The following is a 21,415-nucleotide window of genomic DNA, read 5'->3' as shown; positions in this document are numbered from 1 at the left end:
AGACCATTTTTGAAGGTAAAATAGCTTACATGTAACTTTGCGCGCTTGTAAAGTCAACTATTTTTATCGTCATCTTCTCGAATTTTGGAATTGAAATAATCAATCCAAGGAGGCAACATTTTCCTTCAACTTGTCTCGCAGCATTGTTGCATTGAAAGTTGAAGCCCATTGTTACCGCATGCGTGACGAACCGTGTCTTGCTGCAAATAAAGTGTTGCAAGTTTGCGGCGCTAAGTGTTACCAACATTTAGCAAAACAGTATTAACCCGGCGCGTGGGATATGAACGAGCCAAAACGCAAAATAACTCATGCCAAAAAAATAAATAAATAAACGTCTGTGAAACAATATTCGTGTTCCACATGGATCTTTCTGGCAGAAACCTGGGCTACCTTTGGGTTGCCTGTGAGAGTAGCATATCCAAATTAGGATTGTTTTCCCTTTTAAGGTATTCAGGCACTTAATTTTCGCGCCATTTTCCTAAGAAGGGCGAGCGAGTGAGTGAGCTCAAAGATGAAGCAAGTAGGATATTTCGAGTCTCCAGTTGGTGTTTATGAAATCCGGGCCGATAATGATGGCGTTACATCCATTCAACTAAAAGGAACAAAGATAAAAGCTGCGCAAGAAAACAAGAAGCTAAACCCTAAGAGTCGTTCCACTCAACACATCCAGGACTGCATCGCTTGGATGGACGCATATTTCTCGAATTCACCTTTGGCGAAAGTTGAATTACCAACTTTGAACACCAAAGATTTTGAACTGAACAAACCGTTTTGCTGCAGAGTGTGGAAGATCCTCAAAGATCGAGTGAAGGCTGGAGAAACCGTAACTTACGGAGAGCTTGCCAATATGGCGGGCAACCCCAAGGGAGCCAGGGCTGTGGGAACAGCAATGAAGACAAACCCCATCCCCCTCATCGTTCCTTGCCACAGAGTAGTCAAAAGTAATGGTGATCTTGGAAATTATAGCTCATTTAACGGAGCTGCTACCAAAAAATGGCTACTTCAACACGAAAACGCCATCAATTGAAGAACCTTGTTGCAGACAAGCAACTCATCTCCCTGGGGGTAGGGGTGAGGCAGTAGATGAAGACATGGTGGGGTGATGGTATTGAGAATGTGACCCTGTTTGAGACAAAAGATAACTGTAATTTAACTTCAAGCAATGAAACATTTTTCTTCATATCTCAAAAACTGTTGTGATGTCAAATCAATCCTCTACAAACCTGAGACAACTGGAAAATTTTACTTTGGAAATGTCAGAAATTTGAAGACCCCCATTTTCTTTTTGTTTGGCTCAAGCTATTGTAATGTTTTCAAACAGAAAAAATATCAGAAACCCCCCACCAGCAACCCTCCTTTGGATATTTATATGTAAGACCAGCCCCTTATTTAGTCATGTTTCTAATAATTTTGTGTCAGTTAGCAATTTGATGCTTGTTCTTTATGCCTGTACTAATATTGAACGGCGTGATGTTGGCCAAGTAATTGTGAATCCGCAAGGCAAAGCCAAGTATATTAATATCCATTATGTTATTTCCTTCAAAGTCTTATCTTTTTGGGAGGGGGAATTTTTGGTATTTTAATAGCTAATGCTATTGTTGTCTCTATAAAAATAGGTGTTTATTATTTCATTGGAAGTTACTGTTACACCAGTCCTTACAAATTGGGACTTTTTCATTGAATATTAGAAAAATTCCAAGATGTTAAAATGTTTTGTGTAAGTTAGTAGTTAATGTGAGAACATCTAAATGTATATAGGTCATGTAGCTGTCTCTAATTAAGGCATGTACATGTATGAGCGTATTAAGTCAGAAACACATGTTGGGTTTGCTTACAGTTAAAGGAGGCCTAAATGGTAATTCTAAAAACATGGTTAAAGTATTTATAGTTTAAACAGAGCAAGAGAAACTTCTTTCTTCTTTTGTCAGTTACAAAGTTTATCATTTAATTTTACTAAACGCTAGTAAAGTTTTATTGTAGATATTTAAGTGGAGAAACGTGTCTTTTAAGATCAAGATGAATTGTTACCATTTCAGGGAAATCATTTATTTTATAAAGGATAAAAAATTGGAATTTCTGAGGTTAGGAAGGAACATGTTTGTGTCATTGTTTGGAGTTGTTAAGGTGTTTGGTTGGGTTGACAGTTGTAACACAAAATATAACGCCTGTAAAACAATTTAATTTTTCAACTTCACATGTATCAGTCAATGTAAAATTGTCAAGCACACATCAGGAGAATTCTACCTCACAGAGACCACTCACCTGACATATGATCAAAATATTGAAAAAACTACTTATATTTACAGAGTTAAATTTTCTGTTGCCATTTATAACAAACTAAAATCAAAGACTTGTTCATAATGACCTGTTGTTGTGAAACAGATCTTAATTTTATCTTTCCCAGTCCTAGAATTTATCAGTTGAATCTTATATTTTCGCTGTGCCACAAATGGTACAATCTTATTGTGTACAATGCTCTGTGACCTGCAGATTGACTAAATAACCTGCTAAAAGCCATTCCTTTGGACAAGTTCCTTTTATTTATTGCTAAGTGCAAAAAGGATTTGGGATATATCAAAGCTGAAAATGACAATCCCATTCATTAAATTAAGTTGACTTTTGACAGATTTGCTGACAGATAGCTAATCTTATTAGCTGATGGCTAAGTGCCATGATTGATCCCATGATAGTTACACACTTCCTCTTTAACTTCTTATCAATACAGGTATCGTTTTCCTTGCAGTACTTTGTCCAAAAAAATATGTTGATCTGCAAGTTGAAAAGCATTGGTCAAATGTTTTACTACCGTTTTGCAAGCCACAGCAACGTGCTGCATAGACTTTGACCAATTTATCCTTGTCTCAGCACCTTGGAACTTGCTGAATGGTGTGAATTTGGGCAATGTTTTAACTTGCAGTGAAATGTGGTTGTCCGAGGAGTTGCACTAATTAAACAATAGTGTTTCTGTCAAGGAACTATCAGCTAATAGTTGCCCCGTGGAAATTTTATGTTCTTAAAACAAATATTTGCCCGAGAGGCAAAGTTTCGAGGGCAAATATGCTAGTTTTAAGAACATCAAATTTCCAAGGAGCAACTATCAGACCGATAGTTCCAAGTCAGAAACACTCTATTGTCTTCAATTGTTCACCACTAAATTTTCTTTTGTGCGCCAGTTCAAAAATCATATTGAATTATTATTTAGAATAATTTTTTTTGAATTAACTTTTTTAGGTGAAAGCCGTGACAACCAAATGTAAAATTGGAAAAGACAACAGAGAAACCCACTAAATACAATTTCAATTGTTTATTTTCTACAAGCCCGCTTGTTTACAGAAAAATTTTCACGGACGAGTACTATCCATCTGGGTATTTTCCTCGGATGGGCACTATGGCCTGATAGTGTCTCTCCACGAACAAACACTATCGTGTCAAGTGATCAATTTAAACCAATGAGAATTGGAGAAAATTTAGTGGTGAACTATAAAGTGGATCATGTTATATTACTTGACCCTTTTTACCCAGCAAAATCTTTAGAGAATATTGGACAAGTTAAGAAAAGGTAATTGCTTCTTCCCCTAGTAAGCTGACATGTCAAAATAATGCTTGTGTGAGCAGAGACACTACATAAGTGAAATGCATCGGACCTTCTGATCCAGAGCCTAAGACTATAATTTCTGCCACTTGTTGTGCCTTTCTATCTTTAATCAAAAACATGAAATATGCATGTTTATAAATTCATTTTTTAAGATAAAAACCATCAAAATGTAGAGGAGGATCTTCCATTTAACTATTTGATTAAGCATCAAATATATTAATAAGTGATCTCAATTCACACAGGATTGAAACAGTTACTGAATTCTATCTTTCAATTGTTTCCCATGTCTTTTTGTCTACATAAGAGCATATTCATCTGGGTGTCCAATAATTAATTATAGCAATAATGCAATAACATTACAGCTGTAGTTGCTGCTGTAACTGGATGCCTTGATTACTCTTGCATCAGTTTACACACAAATGTAACTGGTTTTCAATCTTTCTTGCTGTTTCCAAACCTTATGGAATATACCACTGACTTTAAAACACAAATGGGTTTCACAAAAGCCTATAGCTTTAAATGTTGTTATTGATACAATTTGTAAGTTACATTTTTAGTTGGACCTAGTGTCGTACAACTCATCAGGCAAGTAATTTTGAAGTGGGCTATTACACTGAATTGCATCAGACTAAATTCATTTGGTATTCTGTTTCTGATCATGAAAAATACTTGTTAAAAAAATTTCAGACAAATTATCATGCTGAATTGACATTTTAAAATGCTGTGCTTATACAATGTCTTCCAGTAGGTTATTATTATAATTATTATTATGAATATTATTATTAAACTTTCTCCTAATCCTAAATTTGTAGTAGCTCTCAAATGATCTAGCATTACCAGCCAATATCAAGCAAACAGGAAAAAAGAAAAAAAAAATTGACTGTATCAGTTGGTGAAAAGAATCTGCAAGGTGTTGTTCCAAAAAATATCCATACCCCTCCCATGGAAAGTTATTTGGTTTGGACCCACCCACCCCTGCCCGCACCAATCCCGATCCCTCAAGAGATTCCAGTTTAGGTTAATAGTTTCCTTTAAAATTATTGGCTGTTGAGACCCCCTCCTAATCTCTACTAACTCTCCTTGGGGTTTGTATGGATATTTCCAGGACCACACATTTAATATTATTAATCATGTTTGAAACTAAGAGGGCTAATTAACCATACATTATATATGCTTACAGTCTAAACATCTTAAGAACCTTTCTGCTGAAAAAAAAAAATTGCAGAATTATGTTCAACTGAATAATGGTGAATGCTGAAATTATTATACTTATGTAAACTTGCAATTGCACAGAATAGATTTGATAGTTGTTTGACTTATTGATTTGTTACTGCCACTGAATAAAATGATTTTACAAAATTATACAAAAAATCATGGAACACAAATGTAAAATGTTTTGTGTTTTGAATGCTTTAGTTTTTTCATTTGACTGTAAACTTTCTTTATTAATCACACCAATTTGTGAATGAAAGAATGGTTGGGCAACTTCTGATGAGGTTTAAAATGGAAAAATGCTTGAAAAAAGCAGACTACATTATTTCATTATATGATAGTATTGATTTGCATAGAGTTGTTCTATTCAGCTGAGGTTTAACAGTCACAGATTTCCATTATTGTGTTGAACAATCAAAATTTGCATCATAATATTCACTATAAAGTGAAATGCTTCAACCAGTTTCACTGTAAATTATTTTCAGTCATAACGATCAATGGCAGAACCAAACTCCAGTTAAATTATATGACACTTTGCTTCATATTTAATTTTTAAATTTTATGTGACTGTACATATATAGGCACTGATTTTAGCCAGAGACATACTTATTTGCATAACCTATGTAAAAAAAAAAACATTGAGACTTGAGCAAAACATACTTCACAGATGACTAAGCATAAAGATTGGGTTCTTTGGCTCAAATTTCGTCAGTTTCTGAGGGATCAAATTATGTAGACTTCAAGTCTGACATCTATTTTCTCAAACTATATACATGTAAATGGGATTTCAATCTACTAGCATTTTGGCATCCATATGCAAATTTTTAACTTCTGCAGTTAGTAATTACATAGTACACCAGTTTCAAGTTAACTAAGACCATTGAATAAAAGGCATAAGGTACTTCTGTCCCGTGTTTGTCTCAATCTATAAAATATTTGCAAATACCATTGAGAACATTAACTTAATTAAGCTACCAGCAAATCTGTGCATTGTTTCATCTCAAGCTTCAGCATTTATTTTCTGGTATTTTGCAAACATTTTACTTCAGATTGGACCAATGAGTCCACATGGGAGGTATTCGCATATAATAGGAATAGGGAAGGGCAAATGGCAGGCAAAATCCTCAAACCTAATGAAGGGCCCATCACAAATGGGAAAAGACCCAAGAAAGTCCAGCAGCCAAAAACAATGAAAAAAGTTCTATTTCTGTGAATAAAAACAATATAATGAAAAAATAAAGAACATTCCAAACATGGATGTTTTCCATCCACCTTAAAACAAATCAAAAAAGGAACTGATAATGGCTTGCGACAAAAATGAGAGAACCCCCAAAAATTCCTTACTAAAGTCCTTTACCCAAAAAAAGTTGTGAAATTTTTAACTCAAAAAAGTCGTCAGACCCTGAATTTCAAACCCTAAAAAGGTCTTTACACCTCCCTGTCACTTTTATATCTGAGTACCCCCCCGCTGAGAATGAGTTGCGAGTCTTTTTATTCAGTGGAAGTTGATTAACTCCTAATTGGGTTATTTAAGCTGTGGACTCAGTGCAAACTTGCAGCTTATTGTGACTTCCTTAATATACATTCTCTTGTAAATTATTAGTGCAATAATGTACTTTTGTCATTATCATTCAAGGCCTTCAACAGCCTGGAGGGCTAGGGTGGGGTGGGGGATTCCCTTTATTGTAGAGCTTATGCCACCATTATGGCTTTGTTTATACCACTTGGAGTGGTAACGTTTTGTGTTTAGAAATTAGAAAATGGGAAAACAGAGGTTCATTTCTGTGTGGCATGCATCAGCATCACTTCATGGAAATCTTACCTCGAGAATTCCTGATGCTAATTTATATAGTTTACATCTTAGCATGTGGCTTTTTAGTTTTACAAAGCTTGATATTACTACAAGTAAATAAGCTGCCATGAAATACAATCCGTGCCAAATATCGTAACAAAATAATTCCCTTGCACTAAAGCCAACAGCTTTCTAGTTCTCCACAGGTGTGGGCTGAGGTAAAATCACTTGTACAACATAACCTTTGGGGATTTTTGCTTCGCCTATTGTTGTCTTATCAGTCAAGATTTTTCCAGCATAAAACCATCTTTGCTTTGAAGGCTCAATCCCTTCCAATTGATGAAGTTTTTTCTTAATTTTCAGTACAGTGTCAGAAGTATAAACATTCATTTTCAGGTCCTTGCCAGATGATAAGCGAAGTTTAATGTACAGTTCTTCTCCTGACGGCACAGGCTCTTCTTCGTCTGCTTCTGTGCTAGCCTCACCACTTACATCTTCATCTTTAATTAGATTTGTTGGCTTGCTTAAACAGTAAACTGGAAGAACATATCTGTTGCCAAGTTCATCATAGGCATCTTGTAAAGATCCTTAATAATAAAAAGATATCCAGTAAGCTTAGAGTCACCTTGGGTCATCGCCTTATTACAGTGGTGAGCCCTGAATGACACAAGCCTAGAGCTATGGCCACTGAGGAGGCTCCAATTACTGGCACGTTCAGCCTTGCCGGATTGGTCAAAGGGTACCTTGCGAACACAGACATATTTTCAGCTTTAGTCTCATGCCGCCGAAAAATACCATCTGCGAAAATGACTCCACAGGCAATTTCCATGACGCCAGTCTGCAGTGTGAAACAAATGCTAGAAATCCATCTGTGTTCACAGGCTAGTTAAAGGATGGAGCATATGCACACAATGTCATGGCAGCCATATCGGTGTTGCAAAACAATGAAACGGCAGCCATGTTGGTGTACCAAACCAATCCTGTGGGAGTTCAACTCTTTTCTTATGCAAACAATTTCTCTTGCTCCAATAAATTTGCATGGCTGTTGGACACGTGAGTGCATATGCACTATAGAGTCCATATGAAGAGTGACCCCCTCCCTCCCCCTAATAACCCTATCCTGTAAAAGAGAGCTTATTACAGAAACCTCTTGGAGAATTGGAAGTAATGATGATGAAAGTTACATGTATCTCATTTTCTATCTTTTTTGCCCAACAAAAGGCCAATCTTCCCTTCAAAGCCACCCAGTCCCTTTGTTTACTTAACATTAGCCCTAAGTGACATAAAATTTTGAAAGTAACTTCCAGATTTAATTTTTCTCAGGGGGTCGGCAGTTCTGTTGCTCAGTAACTGGGCCACGTACAAAGAGATCTTTCCAGAGATAACACTACTAAGTGATATTGCCTTTCAGTTTCCAAGTGATCGACTACATATCAAGAAATCTTGAATAACTTAATTAATACGCTCTTGCAAGAAATTAACATTTCACTTTCAACTATCAAGAATTTTACAGATTAAAAAACCATTCATTTTGCTTGTTAGCTCGCAAAAGGAATAATCCCTGAATATCGAAAGCAGAGTATACTCAAATGTAAATATGCAAAAACTACAATTTTGTAACAATTTAGCACGGGTGTGAAATATTTGTTGGTTTCTTTCGCACGTCGAGACACGAATTTAGTACATTTTGAAAACCATTATACTTTTTCTAACGGACCAGCACCTGGGAAGTGAAATTTCTGCTACACCCGATCGTCTAGTCTTCACATTTACAATCAATGACAGGAATCATTTTCGTTGAGTGATGTCTCGACCCTTGTATTGTTTAAATCTTATGTCTTACAATTTGTTTGAGTTAAGCAGTCTAGCTACGATACTACGACCTGGGATCAAATGTTTTTAAATGTAGGGTTTTGAGAGCATAATCTGTTAGCGAACCCTGTCAAATTTTTGTAATCGGGCATCAATCTCTAGCGAAAAGACTTCATTTTGTGCTTGAATGCATTTAAATGCCGTGAGCTGATAGCAGCCATCTTGACAACAAAAATATTGTTTCCTAACTTTTCGGTGTCTATCTGTGGTCACGTAGACCGCTGAAGGCGTATTTAATAAGATGTGAAAACGCGCTTAATACTCGTAAGAATATCTACGAAATTTAAAGCGAAAACAGTACAGGAAAAATGCAAACTGCCAAGGTATTTCTTGCGTGACTTGAGCTGAGATATATATGTTCTCGCCATGCTTCAGTCGACTTGAAGCTTGCCGAGCGCTTACCTGTGGGAAGTGTTATGTTTGCTCCATCTACGATTGCTTGAGCCCACGTATGATCGTCTGTTTCAGCTGCCGCTCTCAAGGCATCCCAAATCTCTTTCCGCCCTTCGAAAGCTGGAGCAGTTTCCCAAAACTCATCTCTTTTGCTACGTAGTTGGCCTTCTGTTAGCGGCATTTCGGAAGTCCATGGCGGCCTCTCTTTCTTCAGTGGTTGATTGCGACCCAGAGTGACTGCAAGAAAAATAAAAATTTTAAGCTACTCGTTTAGGCTGGTCCCAAAACCTTGCCAAGCGAACATATCAAGGTACAACACTTGTGCATTTTTTGATAACAACCTCCTGGAGTACTACCAAATTGATCGCTGGAACTGACTCGCACACTGGGATCTCGCGATGTACCCATACAGCCACCCATAATGATGACTGGTAGAAAGGCTAACACAGTCGAGAATTAAACTGCACCGCCAAAACGGCGGCTACAGAGGACGTTTTCCTCTGCTTCGAGGAAAGTTTCCCTCGACTTTTAGCATGGAAAAAAGTTCCTGCGATTGATATTCGCTCAATCCGTGACGTCACTGGTAAACAGAAGCGGACATGCGTGCATTTTTGTTACCAGTTTCTTTTTACGCATTTCATTTCCCATTTTATTTCGTTTTCCTTATTTATTTTTCCAGAGTTGCACGAAATCTAGCACTTGCACGGCCTATACTAATTGGCAATTAGATTATGAACTCAAGATTTCTATGGCAGAGATGATAGTTGATGAGGCCGAAGGCCAGATCAACTCGCAGACGGCCTCGTAGACTAAATTGTTGTTTGAAACTTGCAGCTGTCCGTTCGCATAATTTCATGATTTTCATGACTTTCATCAGTTCATTGGATAATTTTGAGGTTTTAAACGCAAGTTCAATCTCCATTTTTGAGTTTTCTTGGAAACTGAATAACCCAGTGACATTTCTAAATCTTCCTCGAAACCTCAGAGAAAGTGATAAAACACTGCCATTTTGTGGACGATCTCCAAAGTAGCTTCTTATAGATGACAGTTTGTCCCTTAAAAATGTTATTACCCTTAAGCATTATATTAGGGTGCTTTACCAGTTTTCTGACACCCATTTGTACTTCTGGTTATGGAGGGTTTAGCCATTTTGCCACTAGCCATTTTATCGATATCACTGCACCACAAACAGCCTCCAGTACATTGCTTAGCTTTATCTATTATAGATACATGTATGCTCTGTTCGCAATAGATGCTCAAACATCGATTTCGAATTGGAATCACAAAGTTTAATTCTAATTTGTTCCTAACATGACTCAATCCAGCAAAGAATACAACAGAGAAACTTTACAACCCAAGAAGGTACCAAAATCACCCATTTCAAGGTAAAAATTTCTTCTCTCCGGCCAATCCCTGATCTCATTTGAGTTTTTTAAAATATTAATAAAAAGAATTAGAAAGGAAACTTCAGCATATTTCGATATCCTTTATCAGCGACAGCATGAGCACAAAAAGCAAAACTGAAGTGAATTTTCTCGCGTTTCCTTCGGTGACTCGGAAATTCCGTAAAATTTGGCCAACTGGTAATCGATATTTTACTTTAGCTCGAGCTCTTTTTTCAGGTTAACCGGTAAAAGACATATCAATATTTGCAAAAGTCTCAAAAACCCTGTCGGTACAACCCTACTTTTTTCACCCTTTTTTCAAGTTTAAGATTCGTATCCCACCCGATTCGATGTTCTGTGAAAATTTTGGAAGATTTCACCGAAGGAAATTTAAGATAGCACAAATATAGTCACATAAACGGAAAAAAACGCATTTGTTTGTGCATTTATAATTCAAGACTAAAAGCCAAGATTTTAACGGAAGTGACACTATTTCATCATTGCCTATTACATTTAATACGTTTGAAAGGACTGGGTGTAAAAACGAACGCAAAAACATAGCACGCAGAAAAAAACCCGAGCACGCAACGCGATAAATGAACTGTATGGAGCCACCTTTAATCACAGACGACATGAGAAGAGAAAATGGACAAAACATGATTGTGTTCATTGAAGCCAGTGGAATCCCGGATGGCAAACCATATTGTCATGAAACAGTATCTTTACTCTATATTGTCATGATTTTGGCGCTTGTGTGAATAACACTCCTGTCAGCCATGTAAGCTATTAAAATCCTGGTCATGTATAGTTATTTAACAAGGTCACAGGGGCAGATCGAGGATTTTTCTTAGGAGCGGGTGCACCACTAAGGAATGGCATAACTGAATGGCGAGGTAAACAAATTTTGAAAGTGAATACAAAGAAGAAGTCTTCATTTCGGCGGGGTGCACACCCCCTGCACCCCCCCCCCCCCCTAGATCCGCCCCTGTGTCAAAGAAACTCTACCATGTAGTTTGAGACAGGAGTGGAAAGGCTGGAGTGCACTTTTCCTTAGAGAGTTCAGTGATGTATAAATACCATAGCTGTCTTAAAGGATATCTGATTTTTCTACCACAATCACTTCATTCACCCCAAATCCGACAAATCTGGCCAATCACAATCCAGTGAACCAATCAAAACTCAAAGAAAAAACACGTAGCTGACACAAGGTGTGAGAAAACATGTCTAGTGAGTTACAGTTGAAGTTGGTTTTACTTTTCATTGGATGACAAAGTTATGCAAGGTTTTTTATTGAATAATTTATTGCTTAATCAGAATGCCAGATGATAAATCCAGCCACAGGGATCATTGCTGTTAGTATTTGCATTTGATTTATCTCACATCTGATTAGTTTTCACTCATGACACAATTGCAGTCCACAAGTAAGATAATTCTGATTTTCACACTGTTCTGATTTGCTTCATGAAGGGCCTGAAAATGTTGTTCTGTGAACTGTATACATGAGAAGTGGTGACTGACATACAACTTAAATTATCAAGTTTCCTGTGTGATATATTCTTTGCAAATTGCTCACTTTTTGACATGATTAGGATCAATTTAAAGGACAAAGCACTCAAAGAGACCATCTTCAATTTGCTTTTCTCGAGAGTTTTATTGCATGAAGTGAATAGACACTTCTCCGGGAGGATATAACCTATGACAGGTCACACCGTCCCTGTTCATTACCCCCTGGCATAAGACAGAACTGCAAGAGTCAGTTGTCACGACATGAAGACAAAGGCCTCTCAAGCAAGCTTGAAGTCTTAACTTCAGTCTGTAAAACTCAAGCCTGATGCAACGACTATTGCAGTAGGCACTGTGCGTCCTGTGTCAACTGACTGGTGACAAAGAGTCCTTTAAACCATTATAGTAGCTCTAGGTGACAGTAGATGAGCTAGAGCCAAACACAGAACTCCGAGATGAATCAGTTAAACAATCAGATGTATACGTAAAGCGTCTGTTTTGTCCTGATTGAAGCGCAGCCTCATGAAGTCTGTCAGCCGAATACCTAGACTGAAGTTCCAAGGAGTTCCCAACACTGATGGGACGAGGTTTCTTATTAGATTGTCTCACAGTTTCTGCTACTTTTTCTGTCACAGTACTTGGTTCTTGTGAATCTTCATCTTTACTTGCTGTAGATTCTACAGTTTGTTTCAACGGTTTTGGTTGCAAGCCTGTTGAACTTAAGTAAGGTGACACAGTATAAGAGATAAGATGTTCCAGCTTTCTGTAGTTTCTGCTATTCTGGTCATCGTGCACACTCTGTAAAAGAAAATAATATTGAGTCTCCAGTTAAGCATTGGTGATAATCACTTAAATTGTCTGCATTACAGACAATCTACACTGATAGCATAGCCATCATAGTGAGTGTTGTCTATTCACTGTAAGTTATAGTTATCACTTAATTGTCATAACTGGTCAAAACTGATAATTGGGTATGACCTCACACAGACCCTATTTAAACAATAGAGCATTTCTGTTGAGGAACTATCAGCTGATAGTTGCCCCGCAGAATAAGCTAGTTTTAAGACCATCAAATTTCCAAGGTGTAACTATCAGACCGATAGTTCCTCAACAAAAAAAACTATATTGTCTTTATTGTTCACCACTAAATTTTCTTCCGTGCACCAGTCAAAAACTCATGTTGAATTATTTTTAATAAACTTTTTTAGATGAAAGGTGTGAAAGCCAAATGTAAAGTTTGAAAAAGAAAACAAACAAATTGCATCTTTCAATTTTTTTTCTTTAAGCACACTTGCTTAAAGAAAAATTTTCACGAGCAAATACTATCCATCTGGATATTTTACTTGGACGACTACCATGGGCAATTATAGTTCACCACTAAATTTTCTTTGATTCTTATTTGTAAAATTGATCATGTGATGTGATAGTGTTCATCTGCGGAGAGAACTATCAGCCCATAGTGCCCGTCTGAGGAAAAAACATGGATGGATATAGAACTCATCAGTGAAAATTTTTTCTGTAAACAAGTTGGCTTATAGAAAATAAACAATTGAAATTGTATAAAGTAGGTTTTTGTCTGTTTTCTTTTTCAAATTTTACATTTGGCTTTCATGTAAACAAGTTGAAAATAATTCAATATGATTTTGAACTTGTGTGTGAAAGAAAATATAATGCTGAACAATAAAGACAGCAGAGTGTTTTAGTCTCAGAACTATCAATCTGATAGTTACCCCTTAAAAGTTTGTTGTTCTTAAAACTAGCATATTTTCGCTAGAATCTTCCTTTCAATGGTAGCTATTTGTTTTTAGAACATCAAATTTCCTTGTGGCAACTATCAGCCGATAGTGCCTCAACAGAAACACTCTATTGTTTAAATAGTGTCTCTCTGCCAGTGAACACTATCGCATCACATGATCAATTTAAACCATTAGGAATTCCAGAAAATTAAGCGATGAACTATAACAGGTGACAGTATACCCACAGGTGACTATGGGATCCTGGCATGGTAGGGTAGGGTTAAAAACTGAGGGGGGTTGGTGGTGTATATGTTGTTCTTTTAAGACCCCCGCCCCTGAAAAAACAAAAAAAAAATTTTAAAAAAGGCTGGTTTCAAAAATTGGTTCATTCTGATGTAAAGAAAAAATTGACCTAAAACAGATACCCTAATGGAAAATATGAAAGCCCCAAGTGCTCCATAGCAACTGGAAATTTCAATAAATAAACTCACATAATTTTCAGTTTTAAGGCATGCCCCCTGTAGGAAAATCTAAATCCTCAAAATTTTACTAATGAACTGATGAATGTGCAGAAACAGCTGCAAGTTATAAATTAAAATGATTATGATTCAGTCTGCTCAATTTTGCTTTAAAACAATCAAATTAATGACACTTGATTTCTACTTGAGGTTATAGTTGGTTTAGCCTTCAGCCTTGTCACCCTATCATTCCTTAGTATAAATCTACTGGTATCCCAGGGGAGGGGGGTACTTTATAAACCTTTGGGTGGGGGTGGGCTGTTGGGACTCTGAAACCCTTACCCAATACTAGACAATGATCAGCTTGATTTTGCAAACGTATTCTAGACTAGGTGCCAAAAACCCCTATCCCAGACTAGCTATTTTCAAAACAGAAACTTTATCGCTATGAATCATAGTCCAATATAAACTAACTATTAAACCAATATTGTACAAAGACACTTCCAAGTTTCAATTTCTATTATAGAACCCTAGGTAAAAAACCTTGTTCTAGACTAAATTATTTATACACTGGCCACTTTCCCCCTAAATTACACCCGATCCTAGACCAAACTGAACTGATGAGCATGCGTGTAAAACTGCAAGTTTCAAATAACAATTCAATCTGCGCTATTTTGCTGAAGTATGAAATGTAATACTAAGTTGAGAAGTGATTGGAAATCATTATTTGAAGGAAATTTAGTTAGAATTCTACTCGATTTCTATGAGGTGATAGTTGATTTGGCCTTCGGTCTCATCAACTATCACCTCTTATAGTTGGCCACCAAATTTTCTCCAATTCTTATTGCTTTAAATTGATCACGTGACGTGATAGTGTTCATCCATGGAGAGAGACTATCAGCCCATAGTGCCCGTCTGAGGAAAATACCCAGATGGATAGTACTCCATGAAAATATGCAGGCTTCCAGAAAAAAAAACAACTGAAATTATTGTATTAAGTGGGTTTTGTTCTGTTTTCTTTTTCAAATTTCACATTTGGCTTTCACGGCTTTCATCCAGAAAATTAGAAAATAATTCTGTATGAGTTTTGATCTAGCGCGCAGAAGAAAATTTAGTGGTGAACAATAAAGACAATAGAGTGTTTATGCCTTGGAACTATCGGCCTGATAGTTTCCCCTTGGAAATTTGATGTTCTTAAAACTAACATATTTGCTCTCGAAGCTTCGCTTCTCGGGCAAATATTTGTTTAAAGAACTTCAAATTTCTGCAGGGCAACTATCAGCTAATAATTCCTTGACAGATACACTCCATTGTTTAAATAGAAATCTTGAGCTCATAATCTAGCTGTTAAGTAGATAGTGAATAGCCCAGCACTGTGTGGTTGTCAACAAAATGGCAGTTTCCAAAGTGACTGTGAACCAGTCTTGTTGTTTAAGTTTTGAATGACTGATGGATTTGTACTGAAGCAACTGGATTATTCGCTCTTGAATTTTATGCATGATAGAAATCTTGAGCTCATAATCTAATTGTTAAAAAAGTCTTGAGCTCATAAATAGACGAAAGAAATGACATCAGAGAAATTAACTTAAAGGGAATAGATCTAATTGAGTTTTCAACATCTTGTTATGACATTTCTATGGTCTAGAGTGTGTAGACTATGATAAAATGAGGTCAATTTGTTGTTTAAATGGTGGCAGCTGATAAAGCGTGCCTGAAAATCAGATTGACCAATCAGAGTCACACAACACAAACTGAAATGCAATATAGCCAATCCATTTTTTAAGGAATATGACAATACAGCCTTGTACAAAGATATCTTTCTAGCAACCGAAAAAATGTAAAAAATAAACATTCTCAGTCTCACCTGCAAAATCAACAACATCTGTACGACTTTAGGTGGAACAGTTAAATCCATAACAAACGCTTCTTCCAGTTTGGTTTTCAACACAACAACATCTCGAAAGTTTAAAAGGGCAATAGACCTTGTAGACTGGGCTTCGCGAGACTGTATATCAAAGAAAATTGCTTGAAGTAATGGCAATATCGTACAGAAGAAATAGGTCCAACTATCAGCCAGCTTGTCAAGAAGAACTTCGCCATTTTTGTCTTTCACATCTTCGCGTAGAATAATCATACCCTTTACAAGCGATTCCTTGAACCACTCGCATATCGTGGGCCCACCGATTTCAAGTTTAACTGATTTTACCTTTTCTGTCAGACTGCTTAATTCTAATTTTGCTAACTTCTTTCGTTGAAAGAGAGCAGTCACGGCATTTGACACAGTGTTCCAATCTTCGGTTTTTCCACCCGCAAACGTAAACCTTTTGTCGACCATTTTTGGACTTCTGGGTCGCTGAACCCCAACCATCGTGACTGAACCATCCTTTCTCAAAATTTCACCTAGACTGGACACTGGTGACCGAGCCATCGAAAATGAAAAAGCTGTATTTTCGAAAACAGCGGTGGTCAAATTGCTCGTAGGAACGGAATGGTGACTCGAGTAGTCAGGCCTTAGTCTCTTTCGGACAGAGAAGCTGGAGCGGCTGCTAAAACGTCACGGCCTTCGAACGAGCTGAATTGCGTCACGTAGTAAGCGTAATGCAACACCCAGGAAACGTTTCTCTCGTTGCAAGCAACAGCATGGAATAACACACGAGGGTATCAGGAGTCCATGACCTGGAGTATGCCTCGTACTAGTTAGGCATAGCCTCGTACGCAAACGCTCATTAGGCTCGTCACGCAATCTTCCTTCCCCACGTAGGGAAACAAGATTGTTTGGCGAACCCAAAGAGCGTCTGCTACTAGTAACTAGGTTTGGAGGTCTCTTAAACAGCCCCTCAGGTCCCGAAATGAAATCCCTCAAGCCAATCTTAACTTGGAAGTTCTTTTACAGAAAAACAAAAAAATTCCCCTAAGCCACATGAAACTGAAATTCAATTAAGACATGGGATTTTTGTTTTTGTTATCAAAACGAAAGTGATAAATTTTTAATGACCTGCCTTCTTCTATGTGTGTCTTCCGGTATAGCTTAAAACATTCTTGAAGGGCAATGGAGGCTTCTGCCTTTGTTAAAGGGCCGGCGGGCCAATATTTTTCTGACTTGACGCAAGCTTGCGAAGCTTACTTCAGCGGAATTCATCCCGACTATGTAGATTCATCAGACCACGATACAGTTATGTGCCCTTCGGCTTTTCCGTTTGGTTATATCGCGCCAACTGGTCAAGCTTCTGGTGCGACTCCGCTTAATAACATCGAAAAAGCGAGCATTCATGGAGATAACGCCGAACTGAAAATCTTTCACATGCTGGAAAAGTTTGGGAAAGAAACTAATCAGCCGATGTTTGTTCTAGCGCAGGTAAAAATCACCGAATTCATCAAAAATGTTCTTCGACAAAAGCTGCCTGCCAATCACTCCATTTTGACAGACAAGTTGTTGAATCTCGACGGAGAAATCGACTTTCTGATCATTCACCGGCAGATTGGTATTATACTTATCGAGGTCAAAGCACCAAAGAAGTTCAGTAAGTCAACTCAAAGCAAAGCGAGAAAACAACTTCAAATTGGAGAAGAAATAATTCATGCTCTTTCACACGAGATTGGTTACAAGGAATCTACCATTCCTGTTTATAAAGTAATTGCAATGCCAAACGTCAGTGAGCCAGGCCGCGAGAATCAAAATTTTATCAGTCTTCGAGAAGAAAACGTGCAATCGGATGGAAATTTTGTCAGCTGGTGGGAAGACAAATTTGCTAAACGGACGTTTGACAGCCACGAAAAGCGACAGTTGCAGAATTTGATTTACATTTTTGTTGGCCAGCGTTGCGAAGTCAGCTCCAAAGTGCTCTCAGATGTTTGCAAGAAGATTGATCAGCAGAAATTCCTTCAGAAGAGCTACGAAAGGGGTACCAAGCAAGGTGGGGATGGGTCGCAAGTGGTTGTGAAGACAGCTGATCGACCGGAGCAGGCTATCTTGGCAAAACAATTTTTGTTCTTGAATCCTGATCAGCTACGAATATGGAATGGCCCACGCCAACAATTCTTTAACGGTTCGTCCGGAAGCGGAAAAACAATTTTGCTCCAGTTCAAAGCTTTGGAATGTGCCAAGCAGGGACAGAAGGTTGTTATTGTGGTTCCCTCTTCACTAGCCGCACTTTACACGGAATTTTTTGCAAAAAACAGCATTTCAAGTGGAGTCGAAGTCGTGTCTCCGGCCGGCATTTCCGAGTTCTTTCAAAGATGCGATCCTGCCGTGAAGTTTCACTTCTTTGCTGATGAGCTGCAGGCCTTTGAAGCCAAAATTCCTGACGTGTTGATTCAGTTGGGGAACCTTCTGAGCCGAATGGCAGATCTTGATTATTATTGCTGGGTTGCATATGATTACATGCAAAGGAACGAAGATGAATCATCTCGTGATGAAACAGGGGGACTAGCTGATGCATTGAAAATTCAAACTCAAGCTCGTGAACTCTGCAAAACCCACAACATTTATCATGCGCCCTGCCTTAAAACAATAGTGAGATCCACTTTTGAAGTTTACACCTTTGTACAAGAGTTTGTTAAAGTGTCTCTTCTTGATTTACTGCAGAGATTAAAGCTTCCTCGGTTTGATCACATTGGAAAAGAAACAAAAGAAATTTTTACCCAATTCGTGGAGAATTATGATGTTTCAAACCACCTCGGTCACCACATTTGTGGACCTTCCGTTACAGTGGTACCTGTGAAGAATTCGGATTTTGATTTTATCACTCAAGTCGTCCAAGATGAGATCAACAAGTGGGCAGGAAGTGATTCCCTTCACCGCGTTGCTGTCCTTGTCACGAAGTCTTTCCCCAAGGAGCGGTTGGGTTATCTTATGGCTCAGAAAGGGATAGCAGTTTGTGATATAGCCGACAACCAGAAGAATGCAGTAGTCCTTGACTTTGGACACAGAGCTCATTCATATGAGTGGCCAGTCGTAGTTGCTATTTCGTGGTTTAACAATGATCTCTCGAGTAATTACATCATGTTTACTCGAGCTGTATCTAGACTGGTTTTAATGACGAGTGGTGATGTTCCTTTGTAATAGCTTATGGAGTGAGTGACGTGCCTGCGATATCATGGCAGGACAGCCTCTGCCACCCTAGCTTAGCCGGCCAGTTCAGAAAGTGATAACCTTATAGCCCTAAGACGGTGTTGGTGTCTTTTTCAAGCCAGAGATTTTTCGAGGGTTTTTCTTTCGCCTGTTGACTTCCCGGCTTTGGATCCCGGGGGAACTCCCATATAAAACGGACAGGGGTGCTCGTCCTAACTTTTAGGGGTTAAAAAACCGGTTTTGTATCACTTAGGGTGTTCAGTCTCAAAAGATCCACACCGGAAGCTTTCTCTGTTACTTCCTTTTAGGGTATTGAACCGAAAAAAATATGACAGGAGAAAAAAGCGTTGTTTTAGAATTGGTACCTCTTAAGAGTGAAAAAAACAAAACGAATTCAAGCCACGCCCACAAAACAGGATCTTGGTGTCCCTCAGGGGTTCTTTTCAAAATTTCCAACGAGCACGCCCGTCCTTTTTATATGGAGTCTCCTCTAGGCTCGATTACCAGCCGCTGTTCGGGCAAGGAGCCCGCACTCCTTCCCCGAACCGGACTCGAGAAAGTGGCGGAAATCGAACCTAAGTCTCCTCCGGACTCTGTAACTCTAACTTAGCCAGTTTGGAGAGTAGTTACCTTATCAGGATCTAATTAAGACAAGCTGGAGATTTGTCGAGTTTTTTTCTTTCGCCTGTTGACTTCCCGCCTTCGGATTCGCCTTCCCACCGGCTTACTCGGGCTTCTTCAGCCCTGATGAATTTATTCTTTAATAGCTTATCATGACATATGACAACTTTATCCTGTGAATGATGTGTCCTTGCGGTTTTATTTAACTCATATTGGACGTCAGTGAATGACAAAGAAAACCCGCCTTGCTTGTAATTCTATCAATAGCAGTAGACAAGCAAAGACAGAATTTCTCGATTTTTGCTATGCAAATGTATATAGATCCTTACTTCGCCATTTTCTGGTAATTTTGATACGAACAAGAACTTGATAGCGGACGCTACTTTCGTACATTTTCAACTACTGTAGGTTGGCCCCGTAGGTTCAGGTTGAACGTCATAGCTTCATAACTATAAACAAGAGATTAGGTATACATTGATGATCTCTTACTAAAAGAGAACAGTTTTAATTTCTCTAACATTTATTTTTTTCTTGGTCAAATATAATTCTGCTCTGTAATATTACTTAGAAAATAGCAAAAGATCATTTGTACTTCTATATTTCGATAGAGTTATTTCGTTTTAACATAGATATACAAAACAAGGTTAATTTGGTATAGTTTTACATGTAATTTTGACATACGTAAAGGACAAATATAACTGGGATGTGGTTATTTATATATGGACTCTAGATTAAGTCATCCTAGTAGCTGAGGTCATTGCATTGTGTTCAGCTGGGCAAGGCAATTTAAATTAGTATCACAGTGGCTTTCGAGCTCTTCATCATTTTCGCAAATAAAACGTTCTCGGTTCTCGAACAGAGATTCGTGCTTCCCTTGGCAGAAAGACTGGAAAATACCTTTTCGTCAATAGCCACCACATTCCTTCGCCCCCCCCCCCCCCCCCGGCCCAATTAGGATCGAAACAGGATTACGCCGGGCAGTGTCTCAACCACATTTTTCCCTGATAGTCGGTGTTTACTGAAGTGAGTACTGGCAAATGGTGTATCCACCGCGATGGACTATTATCCCATTTAGGGGTCGATATACCTCTAGACACTCAAGTTACAGAAACCAGAGGTAATGTGCTGCATTATTTTCTGAACTGGCAACTAACTTAGATATTCTCGGCTGATTGTTCTTATCAGCTAGAAAGAAGTCAAGAGTATTGGCAGGGCCAGTATGACAAAATACTTTGCCTTGATGTCACTCCAGCTCATTTATGTAAATCCACCAGTCGAGATTTGATAGGGTGTACTTGAAACAGCGGACCACCACTCAAACATTTATTGCTGTCAAAAGACGTGAGTAAGTTTTTTTAGACCATGCGTTGTCTAGTTTGAATATGTGCGTAACCGCTGTTTGTTTTCTTTTCCTTCTGAAATTAAAATCATTTTCATATGAATGGTTGTGCACCAGGCCTTGCTCTGATAGAGAAGCTAAAGGCAACTCAGAAATGGGCCATTGATTATCAAAAGGTGTCTCAAGTAGACTATTCTCAGCCCTTCCTTTTTTAGTTTCCTCTAACTTTCGAAAATTTAGGGTGGCTGTGAGCCCATGTACAGAGTTTTTCTAAATTTTGCCAAAAGTTGTGTCTTCCCCTTTGAATCAAAATTAGATAACAACAGAGAGGGGTCACCGAGCTCGTTTTTGAGTTAAGCTAAAATTAACAGTGTTTTAGCATGCCATATTGTTATATGGTAATCTATTGTGTCAGAAAAATGGTAACAGCGTGTCCAC

General features: G+C 38.1%; 4 protein-coding genes across 4 annotated transcripts; 2 read left to right on the top strand and 2 right to left on the bottom strand.

The window, feature by feature from the left end:
- Nucleotides 1-250: 250 nt before the first annotated feature.
- Nucleotides 251-2,194, top strand: LOC110061381 (methylated-DNA--protein-cysteine methyltransferase-like). Its single transcript, XM_089291411.1, has one exon. The coding sequence runs from the start codon at nt 512-514 to the stop codon at nt 1,025-1,027; it is 516 nt and encodes a 171-aa protein (XP_089147537.1). The 5' UTR covers nt 251-511; the 3' UTR covers nt 1,028-2,194.
- A 1,487-nt stretch (nt 2,195-3,681) lies between these two features.
- Nucleotides 3,682-9,452, bottom strand: LOC110061243 (ubiquitin domain-containing protein 2-like). Its single transcript, XM_020768074.2, has 3 exons — nt 9,206-9,452; nt 8,874-9,101; nt 3,682-7,186 (listed from the first exon to the last, which is right to left on the bottom strand). The coding sequence occupies exons 1-3, from the start codon at nt 9,282-9,284 to the stop codon at nt 6,792-6,794; spliced, it is 702 nt and encodes a 233-aa protein (XP_020623733.1). The 5' UTR covers nt 9,285-9,452; the 3' UTR covers nt 3,682-6,791.
- Nucleotides 9,453-11,522: 2,070 nt separating this feature from the next.
- Nucleotides 11,523-16,702, bottom strand: LOC110061242 (proline-rich protein 5-like). Its single transcript, XM_020768073.2, has 2 exons — nt 15,811-16,702; nt 11,523-12,550 (listed from the first exon to the last, which is right to left on the bottom strand). The coding sequence occupies exons 1-2, from the start codon at nt 16,372-16,374 to the stop codon at nt 12,164-12,166; spliced, it is 951 nt and encodes a 316-aa protein (XP_020623732.1). The 5' UTR covers nt 16,375-16,702; the 3' UTR covers nt 11,523-12,163.
- A 16-nt stretch (nt 16,703-16,718) lies between these two features.
- LOC110061240 (uncharacterized) lies at nt 16,719-20,494 on the top strand. The gene has a single exon (XM_020768072.2). It carries the CDS (start codon nt 16,996-16,998, stop codon nt 19,006-19,008), a length of 2,013 nt encoding a protein of 670 aa, XP_020623731.1. The 5' UTR covers nt 16,719-16,995; the 3' UTR covers nt 19,009-20,494.
- Nucleotides 20,495-21,415: the final 921 nt, after the last annotated feature.

The sequence above is a fragment of the Orbicella faveolata genome, unplaced genomic scaffold (genome assembly GCF_042242905.1).
Source record: "Orbicella faveolata isolate gen_17 unplaced genomic scaffold, um_ofav_v1 contig_1, whole genome shotgun sequence".
NCBI classification, from domain to species: Eukaryota; Metazoa; Cnidaria; class Anthozoa; order Scleractinia; family Merulinidae; genus Orbicella; species Orbicella faveolata.
Note: the sequence above shows the minus strand (reverse complement) of the source record. Positions and strands in the feature narration are given on the sequence as shown.